This window comes from Mandrillus leucophaeus, unplaced genomic scaffold, assembly GCF_000951045.1.
Source record: "Mandrillus leucophaeus isolate KB7577 unplaced genomic scaffold, Mleu.le_1.0 Scaffold154, whole genome shotgun sequence".
NCBI lineage: Eukaryota > Metazoa > Chordata > Mammalia > Primates > Cercopithecidae > Mandrillus > Mandrillus leucophaeus.
Window position 1 is genome coordinate 2,010,421 of NW_012101521.1, and position 16,044 is coordinate 2,026,464.

Genomic DNA, 16,044 nt, shown 5'->3' on the forward strand with positions numbered 1-16,044 from the left:
ATGCCTGTAGTCCCAGCTACTCAGGAGGCTAAGCTGGGAGGATCACTTGACCCTAGGAGACCGAGGCTGCAGTGAGCTATGATCACGCCACTGTACTCTAGCCTGAGTGACAGAGCGAGATTCTGTCTGAACACACACAGACACACACACACACTACGAACTTTTAACTTCCCCATTTTATAGATGAAGAGACAAAGTCTCAAGCCACACAGCCAGGAGGTCAGACTGACTCCAAAAACCCATGCTCCAAGCCACAATAAGTCACTGCCTTCCAAAAGCCTCATATTATCATGAGATATAAGGCAAGGAGGTATGGGTAAAACACCTTAACCCTTAAAGATACAAACTTATTGTAGGCCTAGTTCGTCCCTCAGCATTTGGTGACTGCTATAAAGGGTTAACTCAGCAGGCTTGAAGTGTCCAAACCCAGCACATCTCAAAGAAAAAACTGGCCTTAATGGGCTCCTGAGAGATAACCTCTAAGTCCTTCGACTATCCTCCCAAATAGGGGTGTCTTTATATACCTCAGGCCTTGGGCCATACCAGGCCAGATAGTTTGTGCTCATAATGTGGTTTACGGTGGGGACCTTGGGCCATGCTGTATCATTTTGACCTCTGGAGCGGCTGGTGATTACGTAACTAAAGTAAGTCATGTGATTGCCCCATGTGACTGACATGCAATAAAAACCTAGACCCCAAGGCTAGGGTGAGCTTTCTGGCTGGTAATATTTAGTATGTGGTGTCACATATCATTGCTGGGAAAATTAAGCGTGTCTGTAAGACTGTACTGGGAGAGGACAACTGGAAGCTTGAGGCTGGTCTCTCCTGGACTCTGCCCTGTGCACCTTTTTCTCTTGCTGATTTTATTTTGAGATGGCGTCTTGCTCTGTCACTCAGGCTGGAATAAAATGGCACGATCTCAGCTCACTGCAACCTCCACCTCCCAGGTTCAGGCGATTCTCCTGCCTCAGCCTCCTGAGTGGCTGGGATTACAGGTGCACGCCACCACACCCAGCTAATTTTTGTATTTTTAGTAGAGACGGAGTTTCACCATGTTGGCCAGGCTGGTCTCGAACTCCTGACCTCAGGTGATCCTCCTGCCTCTGCCTCCCAAAGTGCTGTGATTGCAGGCATGAGCCACTGCACCCAGCCTGTTTTGCTGATTCTAATGTGCATCCTTTTGCTGTAATAAACCATAACCATGAGGATAATAGCTCTTCTGAATTCTGAGTTCTAGCCAATCATCGATTCTGGGGGTGGCCTTGGGGGTCCCAACACAAGAATTCGGCTGTGCCTTACATGCACCTATATTCCCCAGCTTTTTGCTCATCACAAATCTCCCTGACAAAATCCAGTATGGAAAGAAAAAAAAAAAAAACCCTATTCATTCAGTAAAGTAAGGCATAAACAAATGAGCCCCTGTTCACTTTATTCAAAGAGTATTTTTTTTTCTCTGTGAAACTAGGTAGAACTGAGGAGGAATCAAAGAAAGCCTCATATATTAAATTCTTAAATAGATTCTTTGAATTCAAAGTAAGGGTCAATAGGAGAGGCACAGTTTGTGGGCCTTGTCCCAGCAAACAAAGCCACCAAGGCAGTCCTGCAAATTAAGGAGGATGGCAAATCTTTCTCTTAAAAAAAAGTTCTTGAGGGGAAAAATATAAAATACCTAAGTTTCAAAAGCCGGACTACTTCCATACCCTTCGTTCTCTACCCTGGCGTGCCCAAAGATAGAGAGTTTCAAGGTACATTTTCAATGATTCAGCTTTTGCAAACATATGCAAATACATTCCTCATCAGCAGTCCTGTTTTGGCGATTAATAGCAAGCAATATGCTTGGATTAGAGGTCCGATTTCCACTTAAATGCAGTTTCTTCTCTTCTTGGCAATGAAGTTCATTTGCAGAGATCTGAAAGGGGGGAAGACTGTGTTAGACTCAGAGTAACAATTCTGAAATAGATCATTTATATTTATACATGTGATTGCAGAACATACTGTCTTCATCCATTCGCATAAGCATGTAAGGTTTTTACGAATGCATCCCAGATGGCCAGAGAGAGTTTAAATTTAAAAACGTTTCCTGGGTTCTTCCCCACATCTCATCTTGCATCCACTGGACCTCAAATATACACTTTTCTTATGGATACAGAGCAAACGACAGTGATTATGTGATAAATACTGATGAATTCTTGGAGGCAAGGGCAGGACTCATGTTAGTTCAAGACCAACTCTGTATCCAGGATCAGCTAAAGCGCCGTGTATATGGTATCTCATTTAAACAGTAAAACAAGTAACAAATCTGCCTTTGTCAATGAGAAGGTCCAGGAGTCTACTAATGATAGGGAGGAAAGCTGTTTTTCATGACAGGGTTCTTTTTTGGAATAGAACTATGGGATCTTGGGTGGGCGCAGTGGCTCATGCCTGTAATCCCAGCACTTTGGGAGGCTGAGGCAGGCAGATCACTTGAGACCAGGAGTTCGAGACCAGCCTGGCCAACATGGTGAAACCCCATCTCTACTAAAAATACAAAAATTAGCTGGGTGTGGTGGTGCACACTTGTAATCCCAGCTACTTGGAAGGCTGAGGCATGAGACTCACTTGAACCCCAGAAGGTGGAGATTGCAGTGAGCCGAGATCGTGCCACTGCACTCCAGCCTAGGCAACAGGGTGAGACTGTCTCAAAAAAAAAAAAACAAAACAAAACAAACAAAAAAAAACACCCAAAAAACAAAAACTCTGGGATATAGTGCAACTCAAGATGGGAACCCTGATAATGACAGAGTCCTTGCAGATTGGAGCAAAGTAAATTGAAAGAAAAACTAAAACATGTGCCAATTGTTTAAAAATAGATGAAGAGACTAAAAATAAGAGTCCAAGCTGGAAGCTGTGTTTCAATGTAAAATCACCTCCCTTGAGGTTTTCTTGAACCTGATCATAGAGGCTGGGGGACAGAAGGAAGCGAGCTCACTCATGCAGCCTTAACTCCAGTGCCCAAGTCCACAGCGAGGGCCCAGCACTTCACAGTTTCCAAGCACTCCCACCTGGGCCAGCTCACGCCATCTTATGGCCAACCGCAGAGGTGGGCAATGATGAATCCCCATTCTCCAGATGAAGAAAACAGGGGCTGAAGGAAGTTAAACCTGGAGTTCTTAAATCTTTGAATTGCCAAGTTCAAAAAATCCCTTTCCCCACCCCTTAGTAGAATATGGATGGATAAATGTGCACTTAAAATCATTCACTAGAAGCAAACCTGGGAGGAAGTCTGTCCCTTGATGGCTGTGTAGCCTTGGGCAAGTCAAAGCCCTTCTCTGTGCTTTGGTTTTCTCTTCTGTAAAATGGAATGATCATGTCATCTGCCTCCCAAGGATGCTGAGGGTTAAATGAGTAACACAGGACCAGTACCTGGCCCAATGGCCATGGGGGTTATTCTTAGAACATAACTGCTTGTGACTGTTATTAGAACATTAACTGCTGTAGCCCAACGCTGATGCTGTTTGTAGAAGCCAGACTGGCAGACAGCATTCTGTGCAGAAATGGTTCTGGAATCTCCCCGTCCCCCATCATAGGGGTCCTTCCTGCCCCGTCCCCAGTGTCAGACAAACCTTTTTCTGGTTGGTTCAGCGTTAATCCCTCTCCCTGTCCTTGATCCAGAGCTAGAAGACTAAGCCTTGATTCTATAAATAGCATCCCCAGTCTGTCACCATGGAAACCTCTGATGGGGCTGGGTCAGCCCACCCTAGTGGACATGACTCCCCCAGGGAGGCTCTGGAAGGACAGAAAAGTGGCTTTTCAGAAAAGTGGCTCTGGGGCCACCCAGAAGCAGCGGGAACCCCCAGTGAAGTCCACAGGCTTACCTGGAAATCACGAGCTTCCTAAGTGGGAGGAGGTGCTGTTCTGGTTCACCTGGAGAAAGACAATACACAGAGGAAGGGGTCACAGCCAGGTGGGGGATGCCTCACTGTCTTGAGGGTCACCCCTCAGCATCACTGAGGCATGTACATGCTTACTCATGGAGTATTTACTGTACATCTACTATGTGCCATGTGCTGGGATAGCGTGGTGAGTGTGACAGACCCAAACCTAGGATCACGGAACTTACGTTCAAGTTGGAGAAAAAGCGTATTGAACATGCACAGATGCAAGATAATGTCAAACCTGCGCAATGTGACAGGCTGCTATGAGTGATCAGTATCTGTGCTATTTCAAAAACGGTGGCCAGGAAAGGACTCTACACGATGGCATTTCAGCTGTGGTGTAATAATAAATATTTGGTCACTGTCCTCAGTTCCTGGCACACAGCTCCCCAAACCCTTGGAATCTCTGAAAGAATAAGGGTATCCTGGCTGGGTGCCGTGGCTCACACCTGTAATCCCAGAGCTTTGGCAGGCCGAGGTGGGTGGATCACTTGAGGTCAGGAGTTCGAGACCAGATTGGCCAACATGGAGAAACCCCTTCTCTACTAAAAATACAAAAATTAGCTGGGCATGGTGGCCAGTGCCCATAATCCCAGCTACCTGAGAGGCTGAGGCAGAAGAATGGCTTGAACCTGGGAGGCAGAGGCTGCAGTGAGCCGAGACTGCACCACTGCACTCCAGCCTGGGCAACAAGAGGAAAACTCCATCTCAAAAACAAAAAACAAAAAACAAACAAACAAAAAGGGTTAGGGCAGTTTATACTTCCTTGCAGTGTATGACGTATGCAAGATGTCTAGCTGACCTGGGACTGGTTTTTGTTGCTTTTAGGAACAAAATACGAAGGAATGGCATACCCCCATGCTCAGGAGGGCTGCCTTGCAGGTAAGTTGTGTCAAGCCTCTATTTCCAACCCTCATCTCCCTACTGTCCTCCACTGTGCACATAATGTCATTCTGGATGTCGTAAAAACTGGAAATGGTCTGGAAGAAGCTGTTTAGTAAATGGTAGCACATGCATTCCACAGAACGCTACGTAGCCGTCCAAAATGGTGCCGGTGAAACTCAAAAGATAGGAAAATATTAAGAAAGCAAAACAAGGTAGCTTGAACATTAAAACGGTAATGAACATTCCTGTAAATCACATTGGGATAGAAACAAACAAAAATATAATTGCAACGAATGCAAAAGTGCATATGCATTCCAGAGGTTTCGGCCACCCTCCCCGCTTTCAGGTGTTCACGGTTCCCTCTGCTGGGAAGCCTTTTCTATCCAGAGCTTTGTGTGGCAGACCTAGTTTTAATCTTTCAGATATTGGCTTATGGGTGTTTTCCAATATCAGTGACCAATTCTGATTATCTGGATACCAATTGGGCGTTCAACAATTCAGTTCAGTTCTGACACCGACTCCCAGACTTAGTTAGCATCAGCTGCCATAGATTAAGGGCTCAGTTCCCAAACTGCCCTACTTTAGATGCCAGCTGCAATGGGGTGCGCAGGCTATCCACACTTCTTCCCAGCCAACTACAGATCTGGAGGTTCCCACAACCCCCACTCTGGTTTGATAATTCACTAGAACAGCTCAAAGGACACAGGAGCACACTTTACTAACTGCTACCTGTTTATTATAAATAATACAACTCAAGTTTGGGCAACATGCCAAAACCCCGTCTCTACAAAAAAAAACACAAAAATTAACCGGGCATGGTGGTGTGTGTCTGTAGTCCCAGCTACCTGGGAGGCTGAGGTGGGAGGATTGCTTGAACCCAGGAGAAGGAGGCTGCAGCGTGCCATGATCACACCACTGCATTCCAGCCCAAGAAAAAAGTCCCCACAAAGTCCCTCCAACTGCATTCAAGCCAGAAGATGTAGTGAAAGGCTGCTCCCTGACAGAAGGGCCACTGAGATGTGGCCCCAGCCGGATCAGTGCTTAGAGACCCTCTAGTCCAGCCCACATCACCACAGCACCCCCCACTTTTTTTTTTCTTGAGATGGAGTCTCGCTCTGTTGCCCAGGCTAGAGAGTGCAGTGGCGTGATCTCAGCTCACTGCAACCTCTGCCTCCTGGCTTCAAGCGATTCTCCTGCCTTAGCCTCCCTAGTAGCTGAGATTACAGGTGTGTGCCACCACGCCTGGATAATTTTTGTATTTTTAGTACAAAATATACCACCATGTTGGTCAGGCTGGTCTTGAACTCCTGACCTTGTGATCCACCTGCCTCAGCCTCCCAAAGTGGTGGGATTACAGGCAGCCAGCCCGCATCCCCCTTTTTATAATGGGAAAACCATCAACCAGAGTAGAGAAGTGACACATCCAAGGGCAAACAGCCAGCTGGAGGTATAGCTGAGAAAGACAGAATTCGGAATTCTCCTTGGGGTTTCTAACCTGAAAATATCCTTTCAGATTGGCTGGTGTTTTATAGTCCCCTTTCAAGACCTAAGGAAGAGAAAAAGAAGTATCACTATTATGAAAATGACCAAAAAATAAAATTTTGTCATTCCCAACACATCTAGTCATCCACCCATCCACCTCGCCACCCACCCATCCCTTCATCCATCAAACATTGATTAAGCTCCTCTTCTTCCAGGCATTATTCTATGTATTGTGTCTGGTTGACACAATGTTAACCAATAATTGAAATTCCTGTTTCCCTAGAGCTACCGTTCTAGAGGAGGCACCAGATGAACACACAAGAAACAATAAACACAAATAAACAAGGACATAGCAAACCATGGGAACTGTTGTGAAGAAAGTACAGTCAAGAGGTGTGATTAGGAGTAACCAGGGGGCTTCTTTTGAGTGGATGGTCAAGAAGGGACTCACTTCAGGCACAGTGACTCACGCCTGTAATCCCAGCACTGCTGGAGGCCAAGGCAGGAGGATCACCTGAGTCCAGGAGTTTGAGACCAGCCTGGGAAACACAGCAAAACCCCATCTCTACAAAAATTAAAAATTAGCCGGGCGTGGTGGCATGCACTTATAGTTCCAGCTACTCTGGAGCTATTGCAGCCTTGGTTGCAGGATTGGTTGAGCCCGGGAGGTTGAGGCTGCGGTGAAGCATGATCACATCACTCCACTCCAGCCTGAGTGACAGAGCGAGACCCTGTCTCTAAGAAAATATAAATAAAAATAAAAAGGGCCTCTTGAAATAGATAACCTTTGAGTTGAGACCCAAAGGACAAGGAAAAATAGGTAGGCTAAGCTCAGAAGAAAAAGCCCTCCAGGCAGAGGCAACAGAGCAAAGGCCCTAAAGTTAGAACCAGAACATTTCAGGCCTTTCCGCTAGTAGTCATGTTTAAAAATAAAATGAAACAAGGGAAATTAATTCTAATAATATCTTTTATTTAATTTGATATAGTTTTTTTTTTTTTTTTTTTTTTTGAGACAGAGTCTCACTCCCATAGCCCAGGCTGGAGTGCAGTAGTGCAATCACGGCTCACTGCAGCCTCCACTTCCCAGCCTCAGGTGATTCTCCCACCTCAGCCTCCTGAGTAGCTGTGACTACAGGCACGCACCACCATGTCCAGCTAATTTTCTGTATTTTTAGTAAAGATGAGGTTTCACCGTGTTACCCAGGATGGTCTCAAACTCCTAGGCTCAAGCCATCTGCCTGCCTTGGCCTCCAAAAGTGCTAGGATTATAGACATGAGCCATCATGTCCAGCCTATCTAATATATGAACATCTCAATATGTAATTTACATAAAAGTGACTAATGAGAAACATTACATACTTGTTTTTTTGTCCTAAGTCTTCAAAATCTAGTGTGTATTTTACACTAACAGTACCTCTCACTTTGGACTAGCCTCCCTTTACAGGATCAGTGGCCACACACGGCTAGTGGCTACCATATGGGCAGTGCAGGCAGAGACGATTTCATCAGCATAGATGTCCTTTTAGCCACTGCGTTTACTGAGTCCCAGGATCCATTATTGGAACACACAGGGTCCACAGCACACACAGAAGCACACATGCATGCATGCACACTCACAGGGCTTAGTGAGAGGACTTATCTTCGCAGTAACAGCCAAGCTATGGCAAAAACTAAACCAGGGATCTAGCACTTGCCAAGACGTGTTGACCGCCCCAGGCAAGAAACCTCTTGGGATGAAAGTGAGAGACAGCTTCTATTTTAAATAAACAAACACAAAAAGCTCCAAACAGTTGATGTTAACCACCAGTGCTCATGAAAATTATTTATGTTTTATAAAATACATAAAGTCAGGCCTTACTCTAGGAACTTCTGACCCATAGCTTGGGGCAAGCCAGGGGCAGCCAGCCACCTTTTAAGGAGACCCCAGAGGAGCCACTGCTGGGCCCTTGGCTGAGAACGGTGAAGTAAGCAACACCCCAGCCCACTACTGCAGTGTCCCCAGCCGGTCCTCGCCTCTGCTTCTGAGAAGCACCTGGGGCTGGACTGTGAGATCACTACCATCTTCTTTTTAATCCAGTTAATTAATTTTTTATTATGATAATACATGTACAACCCATAGGTAGATAAAAGTATGTAAAACACGTAAGTAGGCTTTAAAGATTACTATTATGAAGGAATAATAACAAAATAAAAATCAATAATAATATTTATAATAAAAAAAACAAACCACATCTGGGTTGCAGCCATTCACCTGTCAGTGTTGGCTGGGTACGTACATTGAATCTCTGAGTATTTCCGTAAATAGATGTCTGCAAAATCAACTAATGTCAAGAGGAAGAGGAACTCACGAGACCCACAGACAAAGCTTACTCTTCAATTACAAGGGCACAGCCCCCAAAGCTCAGTGTTAGTAAATTCTCTTTGTTAAAGAGAGATGAGCGAGTGTTGGAGAGGCAGGCGCTAATGACTTACTAGCACCAAACAGAAACTTTCTCGTTGAGCCAACTGAAGGGTTACGGAACTAAGAGACGATTAACTTTTTTCCGTTGTGATTCAATACAAGAACTGTTCACTTCCTAAAATCAGCACATGCTCAGAAATGCTGAGCTTAGCTTAAAGACTCTGGGTCTTAATGATGTAAGGGCTCTGAAAGCTCTTCCTCAGGCCTCGGTCCCGTTTTCAAATATTTGCCTATAAGGAAGTTAGAACACAGCACTTCAAGTAAACTAGAAGCTGTAAAGGCAATGTATACATAAAGCCATCAACGTGCTAACTGTTCTTTTACCCAGTGGGTATTAGCCTATTTTAACACTTCAAAAGCATTTTGTCAGTCACTGGAGGCTCACACCTGTAATCTCAGCACTTTGGGAGAGTGAAGCAGGGGGATCCCTTACGGCCAGGAGTTCTAGACCAGCCTGCGCAACACAGCGAGACCCCGCCTTTATAAAAAATAAAATTAGCTGTGCATGGTGGCGTGCACCTGTAGTCCTAGCTACTCAGGAGCCTGGGGTGAAAGGATGGCTTCAGCCCAGAAGTATGGGGCTGCAGTAGCTATAACTGCACCAATGCACCCAGCTTGGGCAACAGAGCAAGACCATGTCTCAAACAAAACAACACAAAACAAAAAAAGTCATTTCCCTTCACCACCTTAACCAAGGATAATTTTAAACGTAATGTAAACAGCCCCAAACTCACATTTGTCTGAGAAATCAACATTAAACCTTATCAGGCAAGAAAGGGACCAATATCTTATTTATTTATATCCCCTCTCAACAAAGACTTGAGGTGCTTTACAAACAGATAAACAAATAGCCAGGAAAATAGGGGTAAAAGTGTAAATAAAATTAGAGAAATAAGATGAAATTAGTGTACAAGCTGGCCTGCTGTTAGAGTATGAGAGATAGGCTACCAGTTGACTTTGAGCTTCCCTGTAGCCCAAGCAAAACGGAAATCCAAGCAATCACGCAGTTCACTGTGTCCATCAGATAGAAACAAATCAGATGACCAGGAATCGAGAGACTGAACATTTCCTCAGGTGGCTGGAGCTTCCACATCTGCAAAAACCCCAGATCCCCAAGAGCACACTTCCACAAGTACAGGTGCACACTCACCCGCTGTGTGTTATTGACGACGATGGGGTCAGGGTTGCCGTAGTTGGGGGGGTTTGCATAAGGGTCATAGCCGAGCTGAGCCAGCATGGGGGCGATCTGGGCCATGTCCCGCACCACGTCCCCAGGGATGTGGCCAGTCCACTTGGAGAGTGCTTCCAGGTTAACAGGCTTGATGACCTGGTCCGTGGACCGCTCAATCCTGGGGAGAGAGAAGAGGCTGGAGAGGGCAGGGCAGACCCAGATGGTGCCTGAGCGGGTTCCCTGCTCAGCCACACTGGGGCAGCAGGAAAGACTGGAGAAACTTGGCCTCTACCTAGCTCTGCCCCATCAACTGTGAGACAGCAGGTGAGTCATTTTTGCCTCCTCATACCTCCTCTGTACAATGGGAACACAGCATGCAGTGAGAAGTCAGAAGAAAGTACTAGCAGTATACACCATGGGTACATACATTCTGCTTTCTTGACTTCTCCAGCTTAAAAAATAACAACAGTTTAGGTCAGGCACAATGGCTCGCACCTGTGATCCCAGCACTTCAGGAGGCCAAGGCAGAAGGATCCACTTGAGCTCAGGAGTTTGACACCAACTTGGGCAACATGGTGAAACCCCATTACAAAAATAAGCTGGGCATGGTAACAAGTGCCTGTAGTCCCAGCTGCTCAGGAGGCTGAGATGGGAGAATTGCTTGAGCCCGGGAGGTTGAGGAAGCAGTGAGCCTGAGCTGTGATTGTACCACTGCACTCCAGACTGGGCAACAGAGCAAGACCCTGTCTCAAAAAAAAAAAAAAAATTTTGTCCCTAAAAAAAGTAATAAAACACTAATGATGAAGCTAAAAGCCAATGTGTTCATCACTGCCAGTCCATCAGCTTCCTACAGGTACTCAGCCTTAGCACTGTGGAGCACACCACTCTCGGTAACCTTTTCCTGTAGGGTGGATAAGAGCAGACCAGGGAGCCAGACTGCCTGGGTTCAAATGCCAGCTGTTCCCCAGCTGTGTGGCCTTGGGAAAGTTACTTCACCTCTCTGAGCCTCAATTTCCTCTTCTGTAATTGGCAGTGATAACAGTACCTACCTCACTGGGGTGCTCTGAAGAGTAAATGAGTTAATACAAAGAAAGTGCTTAGAAAAGCATGGGCACATTCTAAGTTCTTTTTTCTTTTTTGAGACGGAGTCTCACTGTGTTGCCCAGGCTGGAGTGCAGTGGCACGATCTCGGCTCACTGCAACCTCCGCCTCCTGGGTTCAAACGATTCTCCTGCCTCAGTCTCCCAAGTAGCTGAAACTACAGGCGTGCACCACCATGCCCAGTTAATTTCTGTATTTTTAGTATAGACGGGGTTTCACCATGTTGGCCAGGTTGGTCTCAAACTCCTGACCTCAAGCAATCTGCCCACCTCAGCCTCCCAAAGTGCTGGGATTCCAGACATGAGCCACTGTGCCCAGTCAACACATTGTAAATTCTTAATAAGGGTTAGCACGCTGTCTCGTGCTCGCTCTCTCTCTCTCTCTCTCACACACACACGTCTGCAGCTGTAAAACAAATACGCTATAGTTTTTTTCGCCACTCAATATCCCATTCTTTTTGCCAGCTGTGTAGCCTTCCTCCATCACTTATTTTTCCATTCCCCTAAAGACAGACATTTTGGTTGTTTCCAACTTTTTGCTGCTACCATGAAATAACCATCATCTTCAACCTGCTTCCTAAACTCTTCCCAAGCCACCGGAATGACGTGGATCTTACCAATTATAACTCAGGGGCCTGACAGGATGAATGGTGGGGAACCCCCAGGATCAAGGGCCTAGTTCTAAATGCTTTCATCCCAACTAAGAGGTGACTTGGGAAAGAACAGAATGAGGCAGCAAAAGGAAGACCAGACTGGGCGTGAGGTGAAGAGAATGGGGGAAGGTGAAAGGGTGTGGACTGGTGGGTAGAACACAGATTCAGAGGCTGCAAACCTGGATTTAAATCTTAACTCTACCCAATATGTCAAAAATCTTGAGTATGTGCATGGCTTTTGCCAAAATCCTTGTGTCTCTAGGACTTCATGGCGCAGAAATGAGGTGGACACATCCCAGAACATGAATGAGGGCAATGCTTGATACACATCAGTAAAACTGGAAATAAATGAAGTGTCCAACAATAGGGAATGTGAAGTTGAATATGGCAATCCCTGTAGCAGCCTGTTGCACAGCTATTCAAAATGATGCTGCAGGCCAGGCGCGGTGGCTCACGCCTGTAATCCCAGCACTTGGGGAGGCCGAGGCAGGCAGATCACCTGAGGTCTGGAGTTCGAGACCAGGCTGGTCAACATGGCAAAACCCCATCTCTACTAAAAATATAAAAATTAGCAGGGTGTGGTGGCGGGTGCCTGTAATCCCAGCTATTCTGGAGGCTGAGGCAGGGAGAACTGCTTGAACCCGGGAGGTGGAGGTTGCAGTGAGCTGAGATCACGCCACTACATTCCAGCCTGGGTGACAGAGCGAGACTCTGTGATGACAACAACAACAACAACAAATGCTGCTGCCAAAGAGTGCTGGCTACCACTGGCAAGGGCTCCCATACCACCATGGAAAAAGGCTACAGAGGAGTATGTTTCATTGGACTCCAGTTTCATCAATAGGCCCTGAAAATGGTGCAGCAGGCCACGCATCAAGATCTGGGTGGTGAGATCACGGCTTATTTCTCCTTTCTTCTTTGGTGTATCTTTTCTAATTTTCTACAGTAAAGATGTATTACTTTGGTAACCTAATATTTTTGTCATAATAATTTATAAAATCCTAGCTCCAGCATCAACTGGCTGGGGTACCTGGCATGTAGGAACTTCATTGCAAGGGGAGAGCAGCTGCAAGACTCTAGCTCTGCTCTGGGTCTGGCAGGGGCCCAGCAGGACCAGCCATGGGGAAGAACCATCCTTTGGCTGAGCTCTCAGGATATCCAGAGCCTGATCAGGATGGGAAAGCGCAGAGACTGCATACTCTGCTCCAGCATTGTTCAAAGTGCTCTGGGTCTCAGGATAGGGACAGCAGCTTTTCCAATGGAAGAAGGCAGGGAGGAAGGGACAGAGGGAGGAAGGAAAGGAAAGGATGAGAGGGAGTGAAGGGGAGGATGGGAGGAGTTCTGGACATGGACAGTTTAAGAACACAATAGGTCAGGCACCTGTAATCCCAGCACTTTGGGAGGTCAAGATAGGAGGATGGCTTGAGCTCAGGAGTTGGAGACCAGCCTGGAAGACTTACTGAGATCTCATCTCTACTAGAAAAAAAAAATGAGCTAGGTGTGGAGGTACTCGCCTGTAGTCCCAGCTACTCAGAAGACTGAGGCGGGAGATAGCTTGAGCCCAAAAGGCCGAGGCTGCAGTGAGCTGGGATCGTGCCACTGTACTCCAGCCTGGGCAACAGAGTGAAACCCTGTCTCAAAAAAACAAAAACTAAAAAAAATCCCAAAAACCAGTCCTGGGTTCCAATCCTAGCACCATGCTTTGTTAGCTGTGTAGCCTGAGGCCAGTAACTTCTCCTCTGTGAGATTCAGTTTTTCGGTCTATAAAATGGGGCTAAGAGGTGTTCCTATGTCTTCAGGTTGGTGTAAGGATTAAAGGAGATAAACTTATTGGGGGCTTAACCCAATACTTGCCATACAGTAGGCACTCATTAAATGACAATGGTGAGGATGATGAGTAGTCCATCAATAACAGCAGGATCAACACTAAAACAGTAATAATAGCACCTAACATGTATTAACCTATTTGATGCCCACAGGTATCTATAAAGTGGGAAAATTATATTTCCATGTTATAGATGAAGCAATGGAAGCACAGGGGTTGAGTCGCTTGCCCAGGGTCACACAGCTAGGAAGTGGCAGAGCTGAGGTTTGAACCCAGACATCCTTGTACTGGAATCTGAGCTCTTAGCCTTTACCCACTATTGCCTTACTACAAAGCATATTCAAAGTTTGCAGATTCCAGGCTGGGCATGGTGGCTCATGCCTGTAAACCCAGGACTCTGGGAGGCTGAGGTGGAAGGCTTGCTTGAGGCCAGGAGTTTGAGACCAGCCTGGGCAACATGGCAAAACCCCATCTCTACCAAAAATACAAAAATTAGCCCAGCTTGGTGGCGCATGCCTGTAGTCCCAGCTACTCAGGAAGATGAGGTGGGAGGATCACTTGAACAGGGAGGTGGAGGCTGTAGTGAGCTGAATGCACCACTGCACTCCAGCCGGGCAACAGACTGAGACACTGTCTCAAAAAACAAACAGCCCACGAAGTCTGCAGATTCTCTCAGAAAGGAGAGGGGTCATTGTCATTTTTTGGGATAATGAAACAGAGGCTCAGAGAGATATAGTGACTTGCCCAAGGCCACACAGCTCAGGAGAGGCAGTGCTGATTTTCTCGCCTGGTGCCTCTGACTCCAGGGCCGGAGTCTAGAGTGGAAGCATCAGGGGCTCCACTCACTTGGACAGGGAGACGCCACCCGGCTTGCCAATGAGGTCTTCATGGTGGAGGACAGCGTCGCTCCAGGCGATGCCAAGGAAGTCGAGGATGAGCTTGAGTGAGCGCCTGGGGTGCAGCACTAGCTGCTCGTAGTACACAGGCAGGCACTTGTCCTTGCCCACCTCCATGCACTGGGCGTACATCACCTCGATGGCCTTGTTCCACTTGGTGAGGCAGTCGCGGTAGCTGCTGAGGTCGAAGCCCGCGATGGTGACTTTGCGCGTGATCATGGAGTGCACGGAGGCTCGGCCATCCCGCACCATCAGCAGGAATTTGGAGTTGGGGAACAGGCGCGACAAGTAGACGGAGGACTTGAGCGTAAATGGGTCTTTGTTGCAGAGCACGCGGGCCGGCTCTCCGTGCTTGGCAATCACCTCCAGAATGAAGGCCTGCATGGCGGCGTCCAGCACCTCATCCGTCACCCCCGCCTCGTCCAGCCGCAGCTTCTCACGGCCAGACTTAGACCAGGCCTGGCGCATGGCCAGCACGCGCGGGATGATGCGGGTCTCCTCGCCGCAGCGCACCTCGGGGTGGGCGTCCAGCATGGCGCGCATCAACGTGGTGCCACTGCGCGGCACGCCGCCCACGAAGATGAGCGGCATGGCCTTGCCGTAGCGGTATTCCACGTGGTTGGTGCCCACCATCACCAGCTCCTCCTGCTCCGGCCGCATGGCCCCCCGGGGGCTCCGCAGGCCCGCCAGCACCGCCCGGCACTCTAGCACCTGCTGCCCCAGCTGAACCGCCAGCACTAGGACCAGGGCACAGCCAGCTGCCAGCAGCACCCTCCGCACCGACAGGCGCATGCTGGGCCGGAGGCGGGGCAGGCCCGGCCTGAGGACCCGCTTCTGGGGCTTCAGCGACAGGTTAGCTGGCAGCCCGCCAGGCTCACATCTGGGGAAAGAGGGGGACATGCATAGTCAGGAAGGTCTATGAGCTGTGAGCTCTCCAGTAACTGCAAAGCCCTATAACTGCAAACTGCTGACATGAATGCAGAGGGCAACTTTCATAAACACTAGCTGTGTGCCTGGCACCCTACTGGGCACTTTAAAAATTTTTTTTGTTTTTTAAAGAGACGGGGTCTCACCATGTTGCCCAGGCTGCTCTTGAATTCGTGGGCTTGGGTGATCCTCCTACCTCCCCCTACCTCCTACCCAAAGTGATGGGATTACTGGCATGAGCCATCCGGTCTTTTTTTTTTTTTTTTTTTTAATGCTGGAGTGCACTGAGTGGTGAGATCACAGCTCACTGCGGCCTCGGACTCCTGGGCTCAAGCAGTCCTCTGCCTCAGCCTCCCAAGTACCTGGGACTACAGGCACACACCACCACACCTGGTTAATTTTTAGAAACAGGGTCTCGCTTCCAGCAATCCTTCCACCTCGGCCTTCCAAAGTGCTGGGATTACAGGGGTGAGCCACAGTGTCCAGCCACTTTACCTATCTTAACTCATGGGATCTTCCAACAACCTTAGGAAGGGAGGTACTGTTATCAGCCCAAGGGATGCTACAGCCCGGCAGCCTAAGTTCAAATCCTTCTCTCCACTTCCTAGCTGTGGGACCTTGGCAGGTTCCTTAATCCCTCAGCTGTTTCATTGGATCAATGGACACAGTGATCATTATTATAAAATTTACTATCAAAATATATAATGTCAGATTCCAGCAGGTCTGCTCT

The 16,044-nt window shown here is 47.6% G+C and overlaps 1 protein-coding gene across 2 annotated transcripts in view; it reads right to left on the minus strand.

The window, feature by feature from the left end:
* Positions 1 to 1,387: 1,387 nt before the first annotated feature.
* TPST2 (tyrosylprotein sulfotransferase 2) overlaps positions 1,388 to 16,044 on the minus strand; it is a 39,031-nt gene continuing 24,374 nt past the window's right edge. For both annotated transcript variants that reach the window (XM_011975352.1, XM_011975351.1), the window contains exons 3-7: positions 14,338 to 15,267; positions 9,893 to 10,091; positions 6,295 to 6,345; positions 3,855 to 3,903; positions 1,388 to 1,909 (exon numbers count right to left, since the gene is read on the minus strand). In XM_011975352.1, coding sequence (XP_011830742.1) covers positions 3,862 to 3,903; positions 6,295 to 6,345; positions 9,893 to 10,091; positions 14,338 to 15,179 — 1,134 coding nt within the window. In that variant the 5' untranslated portion in view covers positions 15,180 to 15,267 and the 3' untranslated portion in view covers positions 1,388 to 1,909; positions 3,855 to 3,861. The remainder of the gene's footprint in view (positions 1,910 to 3,854; positions 3,904 to 6,294; positions 6,346 to 9,892; positions 10,092 to 14,337; positions 15,268 to 16,044) is intronic.